This window comes from Berghia stephanieae, chromosome 5 (assembly GCF_034508935.2).
Source record: "Berghia stephanieae isolate SIO BIC M18660-M18661 chromosome 5, UCSD_Bste_1.3, whole genome shotgun sequence".
Classification (NCBI taxonomy): Eukaryota; Metazoa; Mollusca; class Gastropoda; order Nudibranchia; family Aeolidiidae; genus Berghia; species Berghia stephanieae.
In genome coordinates this window covers 44,649,393-44,676,713 of record NC_088364.1, presented here as the reverse complement: position 1 = coordinate 44,676,713, position 27,321 = coordinate 44,649,393, and the positions used below count along the sequence as shown (strand labels likewise).

Here is a 27,321-nt window from a genome sequence, read left to right as displayed (position 1 = left end):
AAAATTTAAAGAAACAATTAGATTTTTTCAAATAACATAACAAAATGTTTCTTAAAGCAAAATTCAATTTCTTAACAGATAACAAGAACAAGAAATTTGAATTCCAAACGAGAACACAAGAACCCACACATGGACACTGACACACATTAACCTCTCCCCACCACACACACAAACACACGCATTCATACAACACCACTCGACAACTCCTGCACTCAAAAGCATGCTGGTACACACATCATGGCAAAACGACACACCAAATAACAAAGACAACATTTTTTATTTAAAAGTTTATTTTATTATATGCAACATAATATTTATTCCTCATTGGGTTTTTTGGTTAATTTAAAAGTTTCAATGGATACAACCAGCACAGGCTTTTTATCATTATCAACATGAACATCATATCATCATTGTAGTAAATGTAGTCGTAGTAACGGTATGAATCATCAGCGTATTGGGGAGTAAGAGGAAAAAAGAAACAACATGAAGAAAAAAAATTCTTCTATTTTCCCAAATCAACAATATTATCAATTCATCAAGTCGTATATTGACTTTCTCTGTCATTCACAAATGACTGTCTCTCATCATTGAATCAATAATGACGTCACCTTATCATCAAGCACATTATTCTATTCTTTCATCATAAGCATTAACTTTATTGTATAAATGTTTATTAATCTTCTAACCATCACTTCAGCAAACTCCTAAGCAATCATTTTAATACAAGCATCAATTAATCATCTGTTTAAATTCAATTCAATTTTTTATCATTTAAAAAAATAAATTTCCCCACAACCCACCACCCACCATCAATGTTGAACCCACCGTGTAAGAATGCCAACCCCTGTTCTTATTCTAAAGTACAATCTGCAAAATTTGGTCTTTATGTTGTTTTTAGCCAGCCATTATTTCCTATAATTCACTCATGCTTTGGACTACTTTCAATGTGTTACTTTGAATGACAACACTTTAAAACAACAAGTCATTCATACTTTAATTTTTTTTAATGTTACTAGATATGTTTTCCTATTCTGTGGATGATGGTACCATGATGTGATCAAACAAATTTCTCAGCTCCTGTCCCAGTCAGAATATCTCCACTGAGACATTTTGAAAGATGATAATTATTTTATATTTTCATATAGACACCCATCAAGAACTGAAGAAATCTAGTGGCTTGTTCAAAATTAAAATCTTATACAGACATAATCTCGGGAATAAGTTGGCCATTAGTAAAAAAAAAAAACAAACAAATCTCTAACTAGTTTACACTTGAAATTTGAAATAGAGACAACTTCTGGTTCAATGTTCACGTGGGGACAGTTAAATAGCAAATAATTGACATCTGATCAGTCCGGTGCACTGGACCCAAACTCAAATCGACAAAAGGTGATGGATTTTGGTGGATGGTGAGATGGAGAGAAGGATGAACGGATGTTATCTGAGACATCTCACGTCTCCGTCGCGTCCTCTTGCCCGTCTTCAGATCCTTGGTCATCTAGAGTGGTGTCTGACCCTCCAGCACGGAGAGAAGACATGACAGAGCGGGAAGATCGAGATGCAGATGGCCTGGGGAGGGGAGGGAAAAGTAATACAAATAAATAAATAAATATAGACGCATGATATATTAAAAATCAACAAAATATTCATATTTTACGTGGGCCATTACCTCAGCTTCATCATGTTCAATGCACTTCAGAATACTTTATACATTCTTACATTATCTGTCACTTTCAATGGCCTTTTACCAATTCATGCCAGAGCATATTGTCAAACGTGAAATCATTCATGGACAGACACATGCTTGCCACCAAAATTAAAAGAGGAAAAAAAAAAAGCTTAAACTTATTTGGAGTTGACCTTATACAACCAAACTAATCTATACTATAATTTTTCCCCATTGTTTGTCTGTTTCTAGTTAAAACTGCATACTGACCATTTCCACACAGATAGCAGTTACAGTCATGCAACTCTTTGTCTTCAATTAATGTCGAATAAGAAGAGTAAATCAAACCCCAGCTTCAAGGCTTCCCTTAGCGTTCAATTTAAATCTTTGTGATAGTCGAGCAACCATGACCTTTATCAGTGATTGATAAGGTGACAATAAGTAACAGCTTGAATCAAAATTTTCACTTTTTCAGTGCCACTTCCACATGTGAACTGAAAAAGAATCACTTCCTGGCTACCAATAGTGATTGAATATTGACAGATTTGTAAATTAAAATAAGATTTAGCAAAATCTAATTTTCAAATATGAATTTAATTTTTCACCAGAATTTTTTAATGTCTGGATTCAAGCGAATGGAAGCTCAGAGGTTCGGCTGGAAAAGCATCACATTGAAACCCTACAGATCTGGGTCTAACTCTCCATTGTGATGAACTGTGGTACATAGCTATTCTAGTGGCATCACCTTGCAGACATGATGACAGAACACATATACACACACACACACACAAACTCATTCACAAACAACACTAAAACGACATACATAGGATGTCTTAAGTATATTAGTATTGTCAAAATACAAAGAAAACAAAGGGTCCCTATCGCAATTAACAAAAGGAACAGTATGGGTTCCATGAGATCGAGATTTTTATTTCTAACCATTCTGTTCATCTAGCAGTGACTGGGTAGCTAGACCTATTAGATCTAATGGAAAGTACTTTACAGCAGACTAATGTCTGAAGAGTAGTAAGCAATTGCCTCTTTTTGCTAAGTAAGCTAGGACATATTCCAATTCCCTGAGTCTTAGGGTTCTAAAGGACTATCCAGCCACTCAATAAATGTTACTGAGTACCTCAAACCACAAATCAAAATATAGTCAAAAATATTTGGTGCAATACTATTTGCAGGAAACACCAAATCAAGCATAATACATTGAACTAATCTGTGCCTAATTCCTTTAACCCCACATCACCATAAAATCTACATAAACCTTTCTCAAAATCAATATTTAAAAATTATACATCTGGATTTTAAATGTGAAATGAGCTAGCTATTAGTAGTAATAATATATTATAAAGACTATCTATATTAAGATTAATCCAAAGCTGAAATAGAAAATGAAACACAACCCTTAAACGGCAAGACTGAATTTCTAACCAATGTAAATTCATCCTTTAATTAAAAAAAAAATAATTCAGTATAAGCTAATTTTAAAAACAGCACTGGCCAGAATGTAGGGCAAAGGCATGAACAAATAGTGCTTCACTTCACACCCTACATTCGACACATTTTCTTGAATGTTTCAGGTTTGCAAGAGATTTTGCCTTGGGGTGTAGTGACCCCCCCAAAAAAAATCTCTACTGATGAACTTGTAATTTGATAGTACCATATTTGTCATGTGAACAAAATAAGGTTTATTTTGGCGTTATCCAGTCACAAGTGTTGTGAGCTTGATTTGAGATGAACCTGGTCTACATATCTGGTTTCAAACTGCAAACCGAACAGTTTTGGCTAAGAAAGCAGTTTCAATAATGATTGCAGCGACTGCTTTCTTGTTGAAAATAGTACAATCTCAGATGTCGAATTAGAGTAAAATGAAAACCCAGCCTTCCACGAGTTAATAATAGATATTGATGCATGGTAATCTGCCCCACACTGACAAAACACTTTTTTTTTAATGGCCGAAAAAATTGAAAATCATACTATTGATAAAGATGACCCCTTGCTTGTTAAAAGTTTTCAACTTAAGAGAAGTGTAAGGTTTTGGACTTTTTGACAAGTTGGATTACAGTCATCATAACCAATTGATACACATGCCAAAATATAAATAGTTTTTTGTTTGTCAGTGTAAAGAAGTATTTAGCAAAACAGCATGGAATATAAAACTGAAAACAAAGTAACAACAAACACAAAATAAACACAACAAACTGACAAAAATGTCAACACAAGCCACAGGTAGAGCAACAACTGGCTTGACACTGATTGGTTGATTGATTGACCAACCAGTGACATGACCAATGACTGGCTTTACACTGATTGGTTTGAAGGTGGACCAATCAGTGAAAAGGCAGCCAGGAATGTGGTTTTTTGGGGGGAGAGAGGTTGGAGGGAGATTTGCAATGTGTTTGTCATAGCCATCCATAAGCAGGTCCGGAGGAGGAGGGGTGGGTGGGGAATCAATATTCACCTCCTTCATTCAACCAAACGTCAACCACCCGATAGTTGACGATGACATAATCTTGGGCAATGGAACAACTTTTTGGTTGCAGGATTCTTTAAAATAACTAAGCTTGTTGCAGAATCTGTAAATCTGGTTCTCTTCTTTTTATGACATTGTGATATTTTTTGTGTGTGCGATGTATTGATACCACATGGAGAGATGGAGAGAGAGAGAAAGAGAGAGAGAGAGAGAGAGAGAGAGAGAGAGAGAGAGAGAGAGAGAGAGAGAGAGAGAGAGAGAGAGAGAGAGAGAGAGAAACATTCTTTGCAATCCCATTAATATCAGAGTAATCTTTGGAAACATTAGAATCTCTCAGAAAGAGGAGTGACTATCCCAGATTGATTTTCATACTGAATACTGACAAAAAGGAAACATATCATTGCATGGCTGAGTAGTTTTCTATACAGTCAAATATTTTCTTTCTGTATCATCATTTATTTTATTTTACACATTTAATCCTTTTTGCCTTGGAACAAATTTGGACCAAAAAACGAAATGTCCAGGATATATCTTTAGTCCACATCTTTAATATCAATGGATAAATTTAACAATCATGGCAGTGGTAAATGAAACAAAAGCAGAGTATGAATCAGACCGAAGCCTGGGGAGGGGGAAATAAAGCGACACAATAACATCAGAGCGTTATCGTGAATTGAGTATGAAGTGCAATGCACTTGCGTACACCATGACCATTAGAAAACATAAAGACCCTCTGGCATAAGCTGGATTGTCTGTACCATTGCAAGCTGTGTTATTATTAATTCAACCCGTTACTGAAGAGGTATCCTTGTAAAGAAAGTCTGAAAACTCCAATGATTAGATATTTTGAAAGGATAGCATGCAGTAATTATCAACAGTTCTCTGGGGCAACGATATAACATGGTAAATATTCCAAAGCACATCATGAGCCATCCTGGAAACAAACAACGGTTGACTGGCAAAAATATATAAACTGCATCATACATAACCTAAATTTTCTTCTTGTCCTCATCCCCCTCCCATCTCTTCTTCTTCTAAATTGATGCAGAACAAAACAAAGTGATTATAGTGTGATTTAAAAAGTTGAATGCTCAAGGCCTAAATAAAGCATAATTTGGCAGAATAAACAACACGCATTCTAATCCATTAGAATAGAAAGTGTTAAATTCTATTCTATATTACACACACAATTGATAACCTCTATTGTAATCATAATTTCAAAAACAAAACAAAAAACATCAAAGCCTTGGAAGTGCAAATTTGGGTAAAATTGTAAATCATAAGTCTACGGTATTACTTCCTCTGCAACAAGAGTGTCATCGTCTACAATGATAATGTTATGCCCCAAGCAAATTGTACACATTGAAATACATTGATGGATATACACGCCACCGCCTCAGAGAGTCTTCATGCTATTCCATGCATCCTTTAAGAAGGCGCAGTGGTCAACAGGCAGAAAATCAAAAATCCGCACCTGGGTAGATTTAATTTCTTTCATGCTCTCAAAATCGAATGCAAAATTATCAAATCAAATACATGTCGTAAATCAAAATTGAAAAGAAACAAGGAAAAGTAATATAACAAACAAAAAATGAACAGCAAAATGCAACAAATGCCTAATTTTTGTAAAAAAAAAAAAAAGAAAAAAAAAAAAAGAATAAATTAAAAAATTTTAAAAATATATAATATATATATATATATATATATATATATATATATATATATATATATATATGTATGTATATATATATAGAGGTAAGGAGGAAAGAAGTGTGTAGGTAACTAATGTCAAGTCAATCGTCACAGTTTGCAAGCATAAAAGCGGTAATCATTGTAGTTTTGTGGTAGTAGTAGTAGTAGTAGTAAAAATAAAATAGTAGTTGCACATGACTGGATGGCGGAATAAAAAAAGAAAGAAAGAAAGAAATCATTAAATCTTTGACTTTCAGCATCTCAGTTTATAATTCCCAACACTTCAACTTTCGTCAATTAAAAATTAAATATTTATTTTCCAATCCCCACTCAATATTTTCTAAAAATCACAGTGAGTAAAACTAGCACTATGTTACAGATTGCCTGTTGGTATTGGATGCTGGTAGACAAAGTGTTAATGAGACAGGAGAAGAAGGAACTTGTTATGGACAGAGACAGGATGTTTCGTATGTGTTTGAGTTTGTGAACTCATACTCATAGACAGATAGGTAAAAGCCTGGTGTATTCATTTGCAGGAGAGGCAAAGCTGCAGAAATGTTACAATGATACTGTATCATATTATATGGTAATAGTTGTAGTAAAAAGCAGGGTTGCCAATTCAGGGGGCAAAAATTTACTGAGCTTTTACGCAAGCACATAAACCGAACCCTTTCAGCGCATGGGCTCCAGTAAAAAGATATTATGTATTTACTTTTTTTCTCCCCCGTTTAGAAGGTGATTGGAAAATATACTGAGGGTTTCAAACATACTGAATTCCGTAAATATACGGAAAATTGGCAACCTTGGAAAAGGGCTATGCAAAATGCAGCTGGTGATTGTTGTGTTTGCTAATGCCATCTTGGTCGGTATTTGAGGGGCAGGTTGGTGGGAGGGGGGCACAAGATGATGTGATGAAGGTGAATGCAAGGTCGCATATTATTTGCATTGCGTTCTATCTTTTTGTTATTAGTGGGATTTTTTTTTTTTTTTATCTCCGTTGAAGGTGATGTTGTTTTTCTTACCCATCCATCTATTCCTTCTCTTTCTTATTAGAAGCACTGGAAATTGGTTTGGTTATAAATGGGGGGGGAAGGGAAAGACAGAGAGAATGAGAGATATGAAAGTTGAGATGAAATAATAACCAAAAGTCAAAGACTAAATCAACAAGGGCAAACAACAGTAGAGCTCGTATGTCGAGACATGTCCTGATGACACGCCAGGCCATGTGGAACCAGATCATGCGAAATCTGTTATCTTAACTCATTCAACAGCAAGAATTTTTTTTTAACCCTTTAACAGCATATCTAAATTTCTTTCACATCATGAGAATCAAGTTTTCAATGAAGTCGCATTGCAACAGTTGCTCTCATGGAGGAAACCCTTCAAAAAAAATCAAACCTCACATGTAAATGGTGGAACCCTGTTTTGTATAAAGCCATAAACTGACAATAATAAAATTTTATCCAGTTTTCTGACATTCAAATAAAGAAAACAGTCCCTAGGCATTTCCACAACAGTGTTTCCTGAGACCAGCTCTACTGTTTGATGATGGTATGAATAATATGTTGTGCACGATGATTTACCAGGCAAGACGATGGCATATGTTTACCTGTCACTGAAAATAGCAGGGTTTATTATACAATATGCATTTATATTTTATACGCTGTAGGGAAAGCCAATTTTACTCAACCATGCAACAGTATGTAAAACTAGTTTTGTTTTTGTTCATAATCATCTCAAACAAAATGAAATAAAGAAATAGCAATAAATAGTACAATATATATTACATACAATATAACCCCATGACACTTAGTTTAACCCTGTGATGAAATTCCAGTATCAACCTTGAACCAATGTCAATCAATTCCCGATCTTTGACTTGACATCCTTCGCAATTTTACCAGTCTGAAGAGTATACATTGGGCATCATCCATTCCTGAGCTACAGGCATTGGTCACATGACTGCATTGGTCACATGACTGTATTGACTTGCCAACCTCCAGGACTAGAGTGAATCATTAAAAAAAAAGCTCTTGTAACAGTCATTGGTTGTCAAATCTTTGTTGTCGGTCACTATATTGGCCATGGGCTTCATCGTAGATTGCTGTCATCATCATCAAACAAAGTATCAATATCTGCTGGTGTCATTACAATTATTGGTAACTGCTGTTATCGCCATCCTAAATTGTTCTATGAACATTCAGGTCTTTGATCATTGAAATAATCCTTTGTCATGATGTCATTGCTCTCCAGCATAGTTATCACCATCCACCAGGATTGCTGTGAAGCAGTATTCCACATCAAATCTTTCATCAAATCACATATTATAACAAATAAAGGAATCTATAAATCTTATACCCACATGAGTAGAGGATAGAATTTTTAAGGCTCAGAAAAAAAACACAAATGTTATCGTTATTTGCCTTCTTCATTAACAATATATAATTTCTTTGTGATCAAGGTTTTGCAACTGAAACATTAAGCAGTTGTTTTAAATATAACATGTAACAATTCCTCTTCATTTCTTCATTTTGTTTTGAAAGCCAATCCACCAGTTACTGTTAGTAACAATGACATAATACCTTGGACAAAGCATGGACAGACAACACCAATCTTCTCGTATCATTCCCAAGCAGGCTTGAAGTGGACTACTGGGTTATTTATTATTGATGATGATGATGATGATGATGATGATGATGATGATGATGATGATGATGATGATGATGAATGATGATGATGATAATGGTGATAATGATGATGTGAGGAAATGATAATAGTTGATTTCAATGATACGACGGCCTTTCAATGCAAGCAAAGGCCAATGTTATGATGCATTGTAAGGGTTCTAATTCTAATCGTCACAGACAACATTTGGTGTCCGGAGGACACATCAGATTATGAATTATGAGACAACAGCACTGAATTCCCTTTGTTAAACCATGACTAGATGCATCTAATTCAATTCAAACAACTACAGGACACATAAAAACGTATGTTAAGTTAAAAGACATTTTCCTGTGGTCATATTCATACAACTTCAAAGCTCTGAGTGTATATAGCTGCCTCCAGTATTCTACCTTCATCAAGATAGGGCTGTGAATTGCCATGTATCTTAATTACTACAAAAACACCACCACCAACAACAACAACAACAAAAACAATTACGACACCTAAACAAATACCAAAAAAATAAATAAATAAATACAAAAAAATACACAGAAAATTAAGAGGAAGAAGGGCCCAGATATTTACCTGTATTTTCTGAGGGTGGCAATTTCCCGAGAGATGGCTTCATTGGCCTCCATCTGCTCGTCCAGGTCACGCTGCAACTTCCTCTTCTGGCCATTGGCCCTGGTCACCTCCTCTTCAGCCTCATCAAGTTGTCGTTTCAATGCCTTGACTCTGTTGTTTATCTTATCCACCTGGCAAACAAATAATGCTCAATGTTATATTTTGCAAAGAGTGCACACTATTCAATGGTAAATTTGGTGTAGACAAATATCATACAATATTGCAATTGGCGAAAAAATATTGTAAAATGTTACATTTGACAAACAAATAATATACAATGCTACATGTTACATTTTAAAATTAATCAAATATTGGTAAAATATAAAAAATAAATGAAAAAAAAAGACCAGTTTTGGATTAGCTACATCATTATACTAACAGCGTGTGACCATTGTGAAGGGAAAATGTATTAATGAAGAGTGACATGTTCACACCCTACATTGCTAGATTCTGTCAGGTTTGCCATAAAATTAGATTAGCCTTGACTTGAAATATTTCTCTCTTTGTAAAAAAAAAATATAACAACAATTGACAGTTCCGTCAGGTAGATTAGAAGCAGTTAGTTACATCTGTTAAATAAAAAAAATTGATGCTGTTCCTTTTGATGTGATCTAGTTTTTTAAAAAACATTTTTTTAATTGAGCTTTTGAATAGCATAATATCCACTAAACGTGCTCAAAGTGCTTTACAAGGGGTATCTACCTAACAGCAACACTTAACACGTTGGACCATGCTTGTTAGGCATTACACTGGGTTTTTTTTCAGATACAACACTGGTACTCATTTTACACAGAGTATGGTGAGAGAATGGGAATTAAGAGCTTTTTCCAAGGACTCAACCATGCCCCGCTCAGAGGACTCGAACTTAGAACCTTCCAATTTGAAGGCGAGTGCCATACTACAAGACCACATAGCCACACATATGTTATGAACGGATTTTGAGACAGGAAGCTCATGGACTTTCTCAAACATATTCTTCTTCATGGTTAGGGCTGCCAACACCATCATGCCGGTAACAAGATCTGCACCATGTCATGTGCACTCAGAATGGGTCAGGAACTGTTCATGACTTAACACGGTCACTATTTCTTCTGGTGCATTGTTCCATTCCTTTGTGAGTCATGGAAAAAAAAGCTCTATTGCCAATGTGGTGCGTTTGATCTGTTGGTTGTGTACATCAAGGAATGGGTGGTAGAGTGTAATGCCTGCGTGTAGACAGTTGTGGATTGCTGTTTGTTAAAATTTTTAATGGTATTTGTAGAGGGTAGTCAGCCTAGATTGTTTTTTCAGCAAATGGCCAATGTAAGCAAGTCAAGTGATGATCTAATGGTGACTGCGTCAGTGTCATATCTATTGGTTATCTAGCAGATAGCATACCTTTGTATCTTCCGAAGAGTGTCACTATGCTATCAGCTGTGTACAGGTCCTAAACTGATCCTGCATACTCAAAAACTGGCTTTACAGGCACTTATTAGCACAATCAGTTACTGCTTAATTAATTGTTGCTGATGCTGCTTTGTGTAAAGTTACTTCAATAATATTTCTATACCTGGTCCTTGTACTGGTCGGCACTCCTCCTCTCATCCTCTGCCTGGAGAGTCAACTCCTTTGACCTCTTCTCCATCTTGCGGAATGCACGTTGAAGGGTGGCTCTGTCTCTGAATGGAAAAGAAAGGAAGGGGAGACCCAGTCAGTTGATGGATTATCAAGTTAGCTGAGAGTTCTCTTTTGTATCTCAATTTGCATGCAACAAATCACATCTTAAATAATCATTACCAATGTTTCATTTATAGCAGAGCCCCATATTTAAAGGATGAACGCAATACTCCCAGAAAGAAAACTGGGATATTCACTTGTATATTATTTGTAGACTTATCTTTATTGTAGATATATCTTTACTGTAAAGTGTTACCATTTGATACTATATAAACTATTTGGGGCAAACAATAATATAATTTGTAGTCAAGTCATCTTCTGGTCAAAGTGGTTGCAGAAATTTTTTTTTTTAATATTTGATTTCCATTTTATAACGAATGTCTCTAAATAGCTAGAGAATTCCACCTAAAGTATAACTATCCAGTCTTGGCTCTTTTCACAATAATAATTGCTCCTAATTCTCCCCTTTAACAGCAAAACAAAAAAGTTTCTTCAGTGATTTATATGGTAATATTTAATATTTTTGGAACTCTCTCCCATCACATGTGAGATGCTAGGATTCGTTGACAACTTTCAAATCTCACTTAAAGTTGTTTTATCTTTTTACGTCATAATGTTGCAATACTATTATCATATTTTGTTGTTAAATTGACTTCATATCACTTTTCCATCAAACTTGTCTTACTGTAATATGTTTTGTATATATCACTGTAAAGCGCTTACAGCCTGTGACAACGGGGAAGAAGCACTATATAAATGCCATTTATTATTATAATTATTATTTTTAAAAGAACAGGACATAAATAACTGCAAAGCAACACAAGCTTCAACTGCATCACTACCACTGCTCCCTTGGTGAAAAAGAATGCTTATTATGTTAAGATTACATCATCATTTCTTACTTGGCTTCTTGGTCCAGCTGTTCCTCCAGATTGGCAATCTTTCCTTCAAGAGCAGCAATAGTGGCCTTGGTCCTGGCCCGACTCTGGCCCTCCAGCTCGGACAGCTTCTCTTTCATCTCCTTGTTTTGTCTCTCCAAAGCCAGGCGTTGGTTCTCCAGTTTCTGGGTCATCGACCTTTCAGAGGCCAAGTCTGTTGACATTTGCTCCATCTGGAAAAGGTTGTTTGTTTTTTTTTTATTTAAAATTATTTCTAGGTTTTTTTTTGTTTTTTTTTTTTTTTAAAGTTCATTATCAAGTATGATACCTCTTGGTTTCAAATGGGGGAATACGAATTTGTGGTTTCAAAATAAAATGAGAATAAAGAGGAGCATTTTTTGCCAATCTTGAGTAAGTAAGTAAGTAAGTAAGTAAGTAAGTAAGTAAGTAAGTAAGTAAGTAAGTAAGTAAGTAAGTAAGTAAGTAAGTAAGTAAGTAAGTGAGTGAGTGAGTGAGTGAGTGAGTGAGTGAGTGAGTAAGTGAGTGAGTGAGTGAGTAAGTAAGTAAGTAAATAAACAAATAAATAAATAAATCAATCAATTAATAAAGTTTAATGCATAATAAGTTTCAAGTCTTCGTGGTTACTTTTGATTTGATCCCCATCAGGGAATGATTACAGAATGAATGCAGAACTCAATGCACTTGGTACAATTTCAAGTGACATTATCAGTGTTTAGAACTAGAATTCAGTCCATGGATCATAGGCCTCTAAGAACAAGAAAAATAATCAGTCATAAAAGCACTACCCACTCGTACACAGAGATGGAAGAAAGAAAAAAAAATATTGTCTCATATAAATTTACAAATTACCAGCCAGGGAAAACCCTAAGAAATCTTTTTTCAGAACAAAGATATAATACAGAAGTGGGATGATAGATCAGATATTGTGGAAAAGAGGGGACTCAATCAAATAGTTCGTACAAGGTCCACTAACCTGTAGTTGTGCCTTTCTGGCCTTTTCTGTGACCATTTCAGAGTTGGTGTGTTCATCTTCCAATTCATCCTCAAGCTCTGAGATACGAGCCTCCAGGCGACGCTTCTCATCCAACAAGGATTGTCTTCAAAGGATGGGAATTGGTAAAAACAAATTTTTAGAAAATCTAAGTGGAAACATAATTGTGAGAGAGAGAGAGAGAGAGAGAGAGAGAGAGAGAGAGAGAGAGAGAGAGAGAGAGAGAGAGAGAGAGAGAGAGAGAGAGAGATATATTATATATATATATATATTATATAGATATATATAGATATATATATATATATATATATATATATAAGAGAGAGAGAGAGAGAGAGAGAGAGAGAGAGAGAGAGAGAAAAGAGGGGGGGGGGGTTAATTAATATAACTTTTTCTATAACAATCCACTGATACAAGTTCGAAGTATAAAGCATTGTCACAAAATAAAATAGGACCTACTTGCTGCTGGCATTGCTTCCAATCTCATCTGCCATTTCCTCCCTCTCTGACTCAGCATTACGTCTGGCACGTTCAGCAGATGCCAATTCCTCTTGCAGTCTCAGCAGTTCTGCCTCCAAGTTTTTGACCTGAGGATCCAGCAATTTCAAAAGTAATCTCTTTTTTTTCCAAACAAAAATTAATAACAGAATATTAAATTTCATTTAATTTAACAGTAAAAAAGACATTTAGAGGTGATTGAAATTTATAATAAAAGTGTCACAAAGTGCAGTAATCCATATACACATTTCCTTTTCATAAAGGTAAATGGTGGCTTGTTTCGCTTGTTCCTTTGTTTTATTCATTTGTTCATAACGTATATTGTTTTGATACTCCACTTTAGCAGTGACACCTTAAACATGTTAATGGGAGATCAGACACATCAACCTACCTTCTTTTCATTGTCTTTTACAGAGGATGCCATCTCTTCTCTGGCTAGTCTGGAATCCTCGCATTCCCTCTGGAGCTCCTTCATCTGGGCAGTGACCTTCTTGTACTGTTTGACAGCGTCTTCCTTCACCTTGTTGGCCATCTCCACCTGTTGCTCCAGGCCAGAGAGATCTCCTTGCAGCTTGTTGCGGGCATTGACGGCAATGGCTTTTTGTTTACGCTCGTCTTCCAGTTCAGATTCCATCTCACGAAGCTGGAAAAGAAGATGAGCATCTTTTGAATATTCTACACAATACCAATATTCACAAAGTATTCATGACAAGAATTACAACCATGTACAATAGTGCAAGTGTTTTTAATCAATATTTCAAATTAACTTCATTAATTTTCTATTTTGTAGAGCATACACTGCAAATCCAAGAAAAAGTTTTTCTTATTTTCTTATGAAATAAAGCCAACATTCATATTCTCTGGTTAAAATTTTCAAAACTTCAATACTTAACTATTTTTCTTCTACTTATATTTCCAAAGACATGGCTGCATATATATATTTGTAGAGGAGTATGTTTATATATTTAAAAAAAAAATTAATTAAAAAAACTATCAAGTATTTCAGCAATCAGAACCAAATACTGACAGAATCTTTAGATTTCTTGAATCCAATCTTTTTTTCCCCAACTTTTTCCGCCCAGCTTTACCTTTATTCCTTGGCATCCCCTTTCCCCATACACCTACCTGTCTAAGCAGAGCCTTCCTTGCATCTTCTTCCTGGTCCTCTCTGCCAGCGACATCCCGTTCGTACTGCGTCTTGAGTGCCTGCATGTTGACCTCCAGTCTGAGTTTGGCATCCTCTGCCACCATCAGCTCATCCTCTAGGTCTTCTATCTGTTGACGTTGCTCTGCCACTGTGGCATCCAAGGAACGTTTGGACTTTTCCAGCTCATGAACCTGAGAACATCAATCAAAAAAGTTTTAGAGAGAAAATTGAGTTATATGAAAACAAGCTTCTATATAAAAAGAATGTAAAATATACTGCCATGACTTGATAGTGGGATGATGAGTTGAGACAAACTGTTCACACAATATCAAGATTAGACAATTGAAGTTCTGAATAACAAATAAATATTACATTACAATGACTCTTATCTAGTTTGTTGCCATGCTTTAATCTATTTACTTCCTTTGATGGCTAGATCAATTTTAACACCAGGGATGACACAATATAGATGTTATAGTGCCTTTTATAATAATTTTGGACTAAGCCAACACAGGCTGGCATCAAAGAGAAAAGCAATTGTGAAAGCCTTTTTCCTGCTGTTAAGCTAGTTAGTGACAATACGATTACACAGTAAAATTCTCAAATCAAAAAATTATCAAAATTGAGTAATATTTTGATGTTCATTTATCGTTAATACCATCCGGCCCAATTTGCTTGATTTTGAGACCTGGAAATGAGATTTATGTCTTCAAAGATCTTACAGCAGTAACTAGAGTAAAGCAAAATTATGACAACGGCATGATTCAAAGCTGTTGGGCTTCAGATAACATATCAAATCATTATCTAAAATGCTAGTGTAGAAAACTAATCCCAATCAAAGATAAATTTTATCCCTTTTCTGTATAAGACATATTGAGAAAAACACAACAAAAAAACCCAGAAGAACTCTATGTAAAACACTTACATTTTTGCCAACGTCATCTTTAGAGGAGACCAAGTCCTCCAATTCCCTGGCCTGTTGTTGGCGAACTCTCTCCAGCTGTCCAGTCTTTTCTTGCAACTCGTCCAGCAAGCGCTGGAGATTGAGTATTTTGGTCTCTTTCTCTCGGCTCTCCTTCTCAGCAGCATCTTTTTCTGCTCCAAGTCTACATGCAAAAATGGAAGAAACAATTTGATTACATGAAGAATGTACAATTTTCTCAAGTTCAATGTAAAATAAACGATGCTAGAGGATTTCATAGTGAGGACTGTGGAAAAAAAAAAGGTTCAAAAGCACTTCTGAATGTTACTCGAGTTGACTCAATTCTGAGTATTTGTATTCCAAGGGCGAAGAGAGTTGTTGAGTGTGACAGCCATTTTTGGTATCTAGGCTGAAGAATTTTGATAACCTTTGTTTGAATGTTTCTAAATCTGTTGAGTTCACACATGATTCGGGAAGAGTGTTCCAGTCTTTGATATGGACTTACAACATATCAAAGGCAAAAGATAGAGAGATATAGATATCTTATAAATGCCTGGATGTCAAATCCCGACTCAAATCATAGAAAAAAACTATACTAAAGAAGTTGAATGAAACATCACCTTTCTGATATGGATTTTTCATGTGACAACATTTGGTCAAACTTGCTCTGTTTCTTCTCCATGCTGGTAGCATTAGATCGAAGGCTCTCCAATTCAACATTCAAATCTTCAAGCTGTTGAAAGTGTTCATGACATGAATACAAAGATTAATGATTATGATAACAACAACTTTAATAGGTTAATCATGAAGTCAAAATTTAAACATTTATTTATCTTTTAAAGAAAGCATCATGTTGGGATTAATTTAAATTCTCTGTAAGCATGAAAGCTAATAGTTCAATAGTCGTGACGTCACTTCCCTCGTAATGATGCATAGCAACTGGTTCTAAACAATCGGAACAATGGCGGACAACATTATCTCCATCACCGCCCTTATGATGAGCATAAAGGTGTATCCAGAAGAGAAAAATATTATAAATCTGATCATGTTTTGACATTTATATATTCTGATCACATAACCTGTGAAAAAGTTCTAGCATGAAGAATAAAAAGTACCGATTATCTTTATTTAGAACCAAGCTGCTGGTTACTGGGCAGACGTGACATCAGACTATTGAATCCTATTAATTGTTTTGTTGTTTTTGTTGGGATTTTTCTCGGATAGGGGGGCGGCAGGGTTGTAGGGGTTATGAAACTAGAGACATTTTAGTCATATCAGCTTTTAACTTTAAACAAACAAAAAAAGATGAAATATCTAGGATTTCATTTTTATTACCTCAGCCTGCAGTTTTCGTCGTGACTTCTCCAGTCTGTCGGAATGTGACTTGGCTTCCTCCACCTGGGCTTGGTACTGTTCCATATCCCTGGATGCTTTCTTCTTGTACTCCTCTAGAGCCTCGTTGTTGGCCATGTCTTCCTCTGCCTTCTTCTTGATGTCTACCATCTAGAGGGGGGGGGGTGTGAGAGAGAAACATGTGAATGAGTGATTAATGAAGGTATGAATAAAAATACACAACTTTTATAGCACATCCTCATCATTTCTTTATTTCCAAAAGTCAAGGGAGCCAGGTTATCCTTGTTTCTGTATGATTTAATGGACAACAGCAATTGCTTGCTACTATTTTGACTTGGAACTTAAACATTCCTTTCCTGTTAGTTATATTTAAACATAAATAAATAAATAAATAAGAAAAGAAAAGAGCAAAAAAAATGGAGCAATTGTGAGTTGGGGGGGGGGGGGTGCCAGAGATGTTGAGCAGCCCCTACATGTTACTGAGATACCATATTGCACTGTATCATCAAACAAAAGACCAATAAACCTACCTTCTGGGTGATTTCTTGAATCTGTTTCTCATGGGCCCTCTTGTTCTCATCCTCCTCCTCACATCTCTCCTCAAGCCTTTCAATCTGGTCCTGGGCAGCCCTCAATTTGGACTGCAATGACAACTTCTGTCTCGTTTCATCTTGAAGGGTTTCCTATGGAATGAATTATCAAAAATATATTGTCCAAAAAAAAAATATTAAAAAACTAAAATTAAAAAATTCGTCAGGTTTCTATGCTAAGAATAACTGTATACTGGTAAAACATTAAGTTTCTTATTTCCATTAGTATATATATTAACTAACAAACTAGAAAAATGAATGATTGAATATGCAAAGACATGAATCAGCGAGTAAACAAATCAATTAATTTAACATGTTTAAAAAAAAGATATTGCTATTTCATGCCACAATGAGGTGACTATTTATATATGATCAGAAAGTCATAGGGAAGGTTTTTATAATTTTATTTTATGCAAAATTATGGTGATACTAATGGTTATTTATTTAGAGTCTACCCACCTGAACATCGGCCAGTTGTGCTTCGTATGAGGAGACCTTCTGTTGTGCCTGCAGTGCCTTAGTCTCAGCACTTTCCAATTGGGAAGAGACTTGTTCAACTTCATTCTGTACATTGGATGGAAAGGGGGGGAGGGGTATATATATCATTTTAATACCTCTAAATTTTCTTTGGATGATGACGACGATATCAATCAACAAAACTATCAGAACTGCCTTCTACTCGGAAAACTTAGAACTACGAATATTCGGGTCCTAATTGACAATTATATATAGATCTTTAATTCAATAAACTTCTTGAAAACAAAGTTTTGTTGCCAGAGATAACATATAAAGGAGTTCAAAGCATTAATTTAATGTATTAAAACACAAATTGGAAATTTAAAAAGGTATTTATATTGTCCTGGCTCCTGACGCTGCTACAACCAATAGGCTCAGTTCACTTACAGACTGTAGCTCATAACCTTATATCATTACCACTGCTGCTCGATCAAGACTTACCAACTCTCAGTTGCCACTGCTGTTTCCACTGTAAATACTACTAAAATCTACCAACACAACTACTAAAGTCTACCAACACAACTAAAATTTAATATTATTACCATTATCATCATTATTTTTTTTACCATTATTATTATTATCATTATTATTATTATTATTATTATTATTATTATTATTATTATTATTATTATTATTATTATTATTATTATTATTATTATATTATTATCATATTATTATTATTATTATTATTATTATTATTATTATTATTATTATTATTATTATGATTATTATTTATGATTATTATTATATTATTATTATTATTATTATTATTATTATTATTATTATTATTATTATTATTATTTATCATTATTATCATTATTGTTATTATTATTATTATTATTATTATTATTATTATCATCATCATCGTTATTATATCAATTTCGACCACTAAACCACCATAGCTATGAAGACTAAACCAATCACCTACCTGCAATTTCTTGACCTTCTCAGCAGAATCGCCACCAGACCGCTCTAGCTCTGCCAGTTTGAGGCTCATTTCAGACAACTGAGACTCGGCTTGCTTCCTCTTGCGCTCAGATTCCTGTTTGGCCATCTGGACTGATTTCAGGTCATTCTCTAGGTCTGTGTTCTCAGCCTCAAGGTTATTCTTAGTCTTCTCAAGACTTGCTTTTGCCTATGAGAAATTCAACAACAACAACAAAAATTGAAATAATTAGAAAATTAATCCGAATAAATAAATCATTATTTCCGAATTTTACTGTAATTATTTGTGATATGTTGTGTTTAATAAAGAAATTTATCAATGTAGGGTATGATATGTTGTTTCAAATAATAGAAGAAATTTTAATTGTTTCATTAGTTAATCATTTTTTTTTAAAGTAATGGGAGGAGGGGACAAAGGGACTTAAAACATATGAATACAAATGAAAAAAAAAAAAAAACCTAAATTATCTCTAATTTCAACTTCCTTAAACCTACAAAATAATTACTGCACGCCATGGTGCAAATTCTATCCTGAACTTTCTTATCGTTCAATAACAACAAAAGTAAGACAAAAGTAAGAGAAAATATTAAAAGTACAGCAAAGTGCTTGACTCGCACTTCACACACTGCGATGATATATCACTCTTGTCTAACACTCTATGCCACTCTGAACCAAGAAAGGGTCATCATGATGATGTGAAGTGTACTGTTATACTTGCTTCCACACGACTAAGGCAGTATTGCAGTCATAACCACTTGGCCTATATCCTTACTTTAAACATCCTATTTCTATAAATAGCACCAACGTGTATTTGACGTAATCAGGCCTAGACGTATGCATAGTGCAGTGAGGAGATACAATTTTTTTTCCCCTGATGTGTTGTGTTCAGCAAACAATTCTCTCCCTGATATTGTGTGTTCAGGGAATAATTTTTAACTAATGTTATCAAGATTTTGTTTGTTTACTTCATTTTATATTATATTAAATCAACAATAATGTTTGTAAGGTTTGAATTTATGAGGGGAAAATTAAGACAGTCGAGTGATGATTTCATTACAAATAAAAAACTTTGGTGTAAAATATTTCCGCATTGTCAACTCAAAAAATTTTGCCCTCTTGTTTCTATTTAATAGTAAAATGCACATTTTTTTTTTTCATTTTGTGTCTTGCAGCAGTACCAAAAGGTCAATTGTATTTCTTGTGGAAGGCTTGGGTATAATTATCTAAAGATAACAGTTTGGTAAATAAAACAGTTTTCAACAAAAAAAACATTTAATAAATACACCAATGACTTATCTTTATGTTATAGCAGTGTTGTTTCACAACAGAACTTTCAATTATATTGATGCCAAGCATTAAGTTTCTGGATTATTCAAGTCAGGAAAACTGACCAAAACTTACTACGCCAATAAAGCTTAAAATCTTTGACCGTTACAAATATGAAATTTTGTCATAACCTCTTACATCTTTCACAGGAGTGGCCAAACATAATATATGTATATTCATACAAATTTATGGAACCTCTTTGCAGAAAAATGTACAATTGCACAAAAATGTTTCTGTTCCAATCTAAAGAATATTAAAAATGGAAGTGGTTCTCCACCCTAATCCCCCTCCCTCAAATAAAACTTTAACTAAAGTTTTATTGGTGAAACCATGGGTACCAAACTGCCTTTCTTTTGTATCCAGATCCAAATAAAAAATATTCAAGTTAATAATTATTCTAAGTAAACCTGAATACACGAAAGGCGGGAAAATGTTTTCATCTTTAGCTTATCTTCTAAACGACATCAAACCATCCACAACAGTGGCTACTAACACACCTTCTTGACAGACTCCAATTCCTCAGTGACTTGTTCCACTTGCTGACTGTACTTCTGCCTCATTTCCTGAATACCATCATCATGTGCTTTCTGAGACTCCTCGACCATCCTCTTCATCTCCGCCACTTCGTGTTCTCGTTTGTTCCTAAGTTCCTGTACAGCTGCTGTAGTATCCAAGGAGTCTTCTAGTTCTCCTCTTAATGCTTCCAATTCCTACATTTCAAGATTGAAAATAAACAGCATAGTTTAAAAGCAATTCATAACGAAATAAAGAAATGAGTTGGTTGATTACTAAGAGTAGGTTTGATAGGACTTGCAAAACTGAAAGATCACATTAACATCAAGAGAGAGTACAAAAGTCTTAATAAGCCATAGGGAAAAAGTAAGATATCAATATACAATGTCTCAAAGCACAAGCACAAATTTCATCTAAAAAAGGACACACTCAAAAGATTCCCCTAAAATCCAGCTACAAGCAATGAAACAAAGTCTCATTTTGGGGTAGAACAGAAATGTTCATGGCAAGGGACAACAGGGAGAATGAGAATGATTTGGTTTCAAGTTTTTTATTAGATTTAGCACGTTTATGAAAAGGGAGATGGTAAAGAAGACAGAGAACAGATACATTTAAAGCTCTGTATCTTCAACACAACTCGGTCATGTAGATCTATGAAAAAAGTTAAGACCAATTCATCCCAGCACGAAACCATTCCCGGTCTCAAAAGATGCAAGAAAAGGATCTCCACTTTAAACAAGATTCAGATGTTTTTTTACAAACACTCTCACACACACACACACACACACACGAGAGAGAGAGAGAGAGAGAGAGAGAGAGAGAGAGAGAGAGAGAGAGAGAGAGAGAGAGGAGAGAGAGAGAAAGAGAGAGAGAGAGAGAGAGAGGAGAGAAGAGAGGAGAGGAGAGAGAGGGGAGGAGGAGGGAGAGAGGAGAGGGAGAGGAGAGAGGGAGAGAGAAGAGAGAGGGAGAGAGAGAGAGAGAGAGAGAGAGAGAGAGAGAGAGAGAGAGAGAGAGAGAGAGAGGAGGAGAGAGAGGAGAGAGAGAGGAGAGAGAGAGGAGAGAGAGAGAGGAGAGAGAGAGGGGAGAGAGAGAGAGAGAGAGAGAGAGAGAGAGAGAGAGAGAGAAAGAGAGAGAGAGAGAGAGAGAGAAATTTTAATTTTCACAAACCTCATTGAGATCTCGTTTCTGTTTCTCTGCCTTGTTTCTGGACTCCTTCTCTGTCTCCAAATCTTCTTGGACTTCCTGCAACTGATTGGTCAGCTCTCGCATCTGTTTCTGGACTGATGTTTTGGACACTTGCTCATCATCAGCCCTAACATATCAAAAATAAAAAAATAATCAATCCGGTCCTCTGAAAAAGTTTCAATCTATTTTTTCTTTTTTCTTAAATACCCTTGATAAACCAAATGTTTTTGTTTTTTTAAAGGAGCACAAAGGTCACAACAGAGGCAAATGCTATACAGTCGAATACAGAGTGAAGAATACAGAGGTAAACAAAAGAATGTTGATCTTTGTAGGCGGAGGTGTCTGTGTGAATAAGCTTAAAAGTGGGGAATTTATAGTTATAGCTAAATATGGAAAATTTAGAGAGGTAGGATTTCCTATTTTTTTAAAAAATTGAAGCTCCTTCAGAGCCAACAGGCCGATGAAGCCAATTTGTCCCAGTTTCTATCACGTGAAGCGGACAACAGTAATTGCTCGCTATCCCTTGGATAGGATGCTAGTCTATCGCTAAGTACTTTCCAGCAGATCTAACAGACCCAGCTACCCATCACTGCTGGCCGAATAGGGGGGTCAGGAAAAATCTCAACTGTAACCGGGATCGATCACGGCCCCTTTGCATGTGAAGCGAAATGCTCTACCAACTGAACTATCGGGGATCCCCAAATATATTCTAGGCTTAAGTCTTTAAAAAAAAAACTCTATCACCAAAGAAGCTGAAACTATTTTGACATCTAACCAACATTTCAACAATTGCATCTGCAGCAGAAGTAGTAGAAGTAGAAGTTTTGTTTTTGTTTTTAAGTGTTTTACGGCGCTTGCAACACATTAAGGTCATATCAGCGCCAGTAAAAAGGAAGAAAATGGGATAGTAAAAAGTTCTAGAACTACAATTAAAGCACAAAAGAAAAGGTAAGACAAAGGGGAATTGGTTAAAATAGGCAACAGATGTAGATTCCAAGAGCACACCGCCAAAGTACTTAGTTTGAGATCACCTAAAAGTCTCATCCAGACACAAGCACAGGTCCCACCAAAAGGAATACACTCAAATGTTTACCAATCATATAATATAATATGTAAACTAAACATAATACAATGCATAACAGAGAGATGATTTACAAGGAAAAAAATATCATCCCCCAAAACTATAACTATACATTCGACTGTTTCCCTCCAAGCCAAGGAACTCCGGCAAGGATCAGGACAAAACTATGAAATCTCATTCCAAGATAATGACAGGAAACAATTGGAAAACGGGTATGGGGGATAGAAGACACAGCATGTACCTCCCTGCCCACTATGGGAGGTCAGGATCCCCACTCAGAGAAGTAGAAGTAAATATACATAAAAGAGATTTCGTTCCCCACCACCACCCCCTTTGACTAAGTCAAATACAAAAATAAAGACATACTTTTGCAAGGCATTCTGGACTTCTTCTTCCCTCTTGGCCAACTGGGCTTGTAAATCTTCCACTTGTTCACGCTTCTCGTTCAACTGGTCCCTCAAATCTGTCAACTCTGTTTCCAGCCTGCGGCGGATCTTTTCTAGTTCTTGACGAGCCTGAAATTTTCAAACCAATAAACCAGTCTCAAAAAATTTAAAATCTTTCTTTCAAATCCCCCCCCCCCCAACCCCCCCTTTCCAAGATTCCTCTGCACACTAATTCTAAGCTCTGGAGTCACTGATTTCCTCACACAGCAGTGGTAGTAGAGGCAGTAGTAAAAGTGCTTGACTATTAATTCTACTACCACATTCAAAGGTCCAAAATTCTAAAATCGCTTTGAATAAAGTATCACTGTCATCATCATCCTCGTCCTCGTTTTTCTTCTTCATCTTGGACAAAAATTTGGATCACAAAAAGTATTTGGATTGGGATTCAATCAATGCAAGAGGAAAGTGTATTTTTTCAACTTCTAGAATAATAGATATCAGAATTCACTAATAACTTTGAAAAAATCTTTCCTACCTGTTGTTCCTTGCGTAATCGTTCTTCCAAGTCTGCGATAATCGCCTCATATTTGTTTTTCAATTTTCCAAGTTGTTTTGACTTCTCCTCTTCCTCAGCCATGTTGAGTTGCGACTCAGCCAGGCGCTCTTCCATCAGTTTCTTTTCCTTTAACAATTTTTGGTTAGTGTCATCTAGGACAGCAGACTCCTCTTCCAGCTTTTTGATCTTGCCCTCTGCTGTGACACGCTCCAGTTGGAGCTTTTGTCTGGTTTGTTCTTCTTCTTCAAGTCTGAAATAATGATATAAAACATTTTAAATTTTAATATTAAGAATAATAAATGTTTTAAAATGGTGTGGGTTTTTTTTTTTTTTTCTTTTTTTTTGGGGGGGTAGAAAGTTGGAAGAATTTGCATTGATCATAAATTGCAATTGTCACTACAGAGAAGGAGGCCGGGTTTTAAAAAAGACCAAAAAAAAATTAAAATTTCAAACAACAAACAAATAATTATTTTAACGGACAGACCTCCCCATGTCGTTTTCTACCATGACTACCAAAATTCTTGATAATCATGGAATACTTCAACATGTTTGACATATGAAAATTGGACACCTTCAATATAATCCTCATCATTGAGATTGGCTGAAGTAACATATTCAGATACAGAAATAATAACGAGAGAAAATGTGATTTGAATGGTTCAAAATCAACAAATTTTCTAAGAAAAAAAAAAATTATGTTGAAAAACTTACTGGTCTTCCAAGTCTTTGAGGTTTTGTTGCATGATTTTCTTCTCTTCAATGATGGCAGCACTTCTGTCTTCTTCTTCTTCAATCCTCATTTCCAATTCATGGAGAATGTCTTCCAATTCTTCTTTACGTTTGCTAAGACGAGCTCTTGACTGGGATATTCAATGGAAAAGTAAATTTTCTTTAACATCACTTTATAAATTATTATATTTGATGCAAAACATTATGTAACACTTCTTCGCAATCAAAAAGAAAAGTTTGAGGAATGAGAATCAATGCTTCTCTTAATTCTAAATGCAACATTTGTCTCAATACACTAATCATAAATAAATGATCTTATGTCACATAATTGAATTTCTTGATTGATCACAATCATGATATTGGGAACACAAAATAAAGAGAAGAAATGAGAAGGAGAGAGAGGTGGGAGGGAGGAAGGGGGGGAGGGAAGAGAGAGAGAGAGAGAGAGAGAGAGAGAGAGAGAGAGAGAGAGAGAGAGAGAGAGAGAGAGAGAGAGAGAGAGAGAGAGAGAGACAGAGAGAGAGAGGGGGGGGGGGAGAATCAAAAAGAAGAAAAGAAATTAAAGAAATCAATAGAGGGTGGAGTGAGAGATTTAAAAGTAATGTTTTTTTTTGTTTGTTTTTTTTTAAAGGGTTTTACAGCGCTTGCAACACAATTAAGTTATATCAGCGCCAGTAACAAGGAATAAAATGGGATAGTAAAAAGTTCTAGAATAATAATAAAAGCACCCAAGAGAAAGTAAGACAAAGGGGAACTGGGAACAAATAGGGATCATATGTAGATTCCAAGAGCATACCATCAATATACTTAGTTTGAGATCACCTATAAGTCTCATCCGGACACAAGCACAAGATCCAACAAATAGGATTACACCCACATGCTTACATTATACATTGAAAACAACAAATATAACAATACATAACAGAGAAATGATTAACAAGTAAAAAAATATCACCTCCAAAAACAATAACTATGCATTTGACTGTTTCCCTCCCATCCAGGACTCCAGCCAGGGCCAGGACAAAACCAAGTAATCTCATTCCAAGACAAAGACAGAAATCATGTTGGAAAACAGATTTAAGGGGATAGAAGACATAGTAAGTGCCTCCCTGTCCGCTATGGGAGGTCAGGAACCCCATCCAAAAAGTAATGTAAAATAATGACATCGGTAAACTAACCTCTTCAGCCTCAGCGCAAAGCTCTGTCTCTGCTTGGAGCTGCTCGGCCAGGATATTCTTTTCTTCAATGATTTGGGCATAACGCCTCTCAATCTCCTCTGTCTCTTGCTTTTGCTTCTCGTAACTGTCCTTGACCTTCTTGAGATCCTCTTCCATGCCGTGCATCTTCTCTTCTTGGCCAGTGACTGAGAGGAGTGGCTTCACCTACAAGATGGGATAAATACTTCCAATAAAGACTAATTGTGGACACCTGAAATTTTAGTCTTACTTAAATGTTATTCAATCATAAATGATTTTTACATTAAAATTATTAAAAATTAATAGACTGCCCAAACTGCAATTAAATGGATGATAATGACGATGATGATGATGATGATGATGATGATGATGATGATGATGATGATGATGATGATGAAATATAACTGCACCTGGACCACAACTGTTTCATACCTTAGTAAACAGCCTCCACCATTGCCAGTTCCTCAGTTTCAGATAGGCAGCACAATTCCTCTGGATCACACGAATTGCATTGATCTGTTGCATGCGTTTGACAAAGTTTCTAGAGAAAAAATGGTTTTACAAAATAATCAGTTTTGTTTTTGTATGCAATCAGAATCTCGAGAACCCTTTCTCTTGAAAATCAATCCCTTAGGACCATAATGCCACAGGAACCAAAATTGATCTCGAATTATGTACCATGAAAGCAAGAGGTAATCCCAGTTTTTTTTATTATCAGTATCAATAAGTGTAACCATAACTGCTTGCCATCCTATGGATATTGGACACTGATTTATTGCAAAAGTTCTTACCACCAATAAAATTGACTTACTGGTTAGAAAAAGACTATAAAAAATAAATAAATAAACCAGGTCCATTTCTATGTGAATTAAATGGTCTACTCTCTCAACAGAGCTTCAGACATTCGTGGTCAATGAGCTGTAACATATTTGGTTCTAGCTAATTCAACGTGTCAAAATAAAACATGCATGTCCATTTCAGCCTAAAGCCACCACAAAGAACAAACTTTGTGGTATAAACAAACTTACCTTCTGGCCAGGAGACCTCTTGCCAAGGCCTGGAATTGTACAATGATGTCTGTCAATTTCAAATCTCTTTCTTCCTCCAGATGAGCCAATACACCAGCACGGAAGAAAATCTTGCTCTGACCAATTCGGAAGAGGTTGCCATCCAGCTCCAGCACATTTATCTTGGGGAAAGAAAAGCACATGATATAAATATTGCCATGTTATGTAAAGGCCAACCAATCATATAAAAAAAAAAACAAAAAAACAAATGAAGCCTGAATAATTTTTACGTCTACGACAGATTCCATTTAGATTTCATTGGAAATTTGTATTTCAATAAATGAAAAACACCCCAGAAATGTCGATTTTTATCCCTGTTTTGTCGTATTAAACCTTTATACATTCTTTGTTTTCTTTTTCTTTAATGTGGTTAATATGGACTTATCAAAATAAATCTTAAATACCCATGCCTGATTGGTTTGTCTTTAAAAAAATACAAAACATAACATTTAATTATCAAAGTAATAATCTGCATATGTCATAAGTAACAAACAAGTAAAATAGAAGATATCTTCATTACCCCTTAACCATATAAATCACTTTTCAACAATGTGAATACAAGTTGATACAGTTGGTACTTATCAAAACTGTTCAGTAAACATTTTGAAGGCAATAGATTTTTTTTCCTGTTTCAGC

General features: G+C 35.3%; 1 protein-coding gene across 1 annotated transcript in view; it reads right to left on the bottom strand.

Moving 5' to 3' along the window:
- Positions 1–272: 272 nt before the first annotated feature.
- LOC144972996 (uncharacterized) overlaps positions 273–27,321 on the bottom strand; it is a 115,566-nt gene continuing 88,517 nt past the window's right edge. Inside the window, exons 20-41 of the mRNA XM_078914900.1 lie at positions 26,647–26,807; positions 26,051–26,159; positions 25,601–25,804; positions 24,405–24,553; positions 23,673–23,943; positions 23,118–23,266; positions 21,653–21,797; positions 20,470–20,682; positions 18,629–18,835; positions 17,644–17,748; positions 17,125–17,277; positions 16,577–16,744; positions 15,862–15,974; positions 15,245–15,425; positions 14,298–14,510; positions 13,564–13,815; positions 13,134–13,261; positions 12,657–12,780; positions 11,687–11,895; positions 10,678–10,786; positions 9,090–9,259; positions 273–1,569 (exon numbers count right to left, since the gene is read on the bottom strand). Of these exons, the coding sequence (XP_078771026.1) occupies positions 1,452–1,569; positions 9,090–9,259; positions 10,678–10,786; positions 11,687–11,895; positions 12,657–12,780; positions 13,134–13,261; positions 13,564–13,815; positions 14,298–14,510; positions 15,245–15,425; positions 15,862–15,974; positions 16,577–16,744; positions 17,125–17,277; positions 17,644–17,748; positions 18,629–18,835; positions 20,470–20,682; positions 21,653–21,797; positions 23,118–23,266; positions 23,673–23,943; positions 24,405–24,553; positions 25,601–25,804; positions 26,051–26,159; positions 26,647–26,807 (3,651 nt within the window). The 3' untranslated portion in view covers positions 273–1,451. The remainder of the gene's footprint in view (positions 1,570–9,089; positions 9,260–10,677; positions 10,787–11,686; positions 11,896–12,656; positions 12,781–13,133; positions 13,262–13,563; positions 13,816–14,297; positions 14,511–15,244; positions 15,426–15,861; positions 15,975–16,576; positions 16,745–17,124; positions 17,278–17,643; positions 17,749–18,628; positions 18,836–20,469; positions 20,683–21,652; positions 21,798–23,117; positions 23,267–23,672; positions 23,944–24,404; positions 24,554–25,600; positions 25,805–26,050; positions 26,160–26,646; positions 26,808–27,321) is intronic.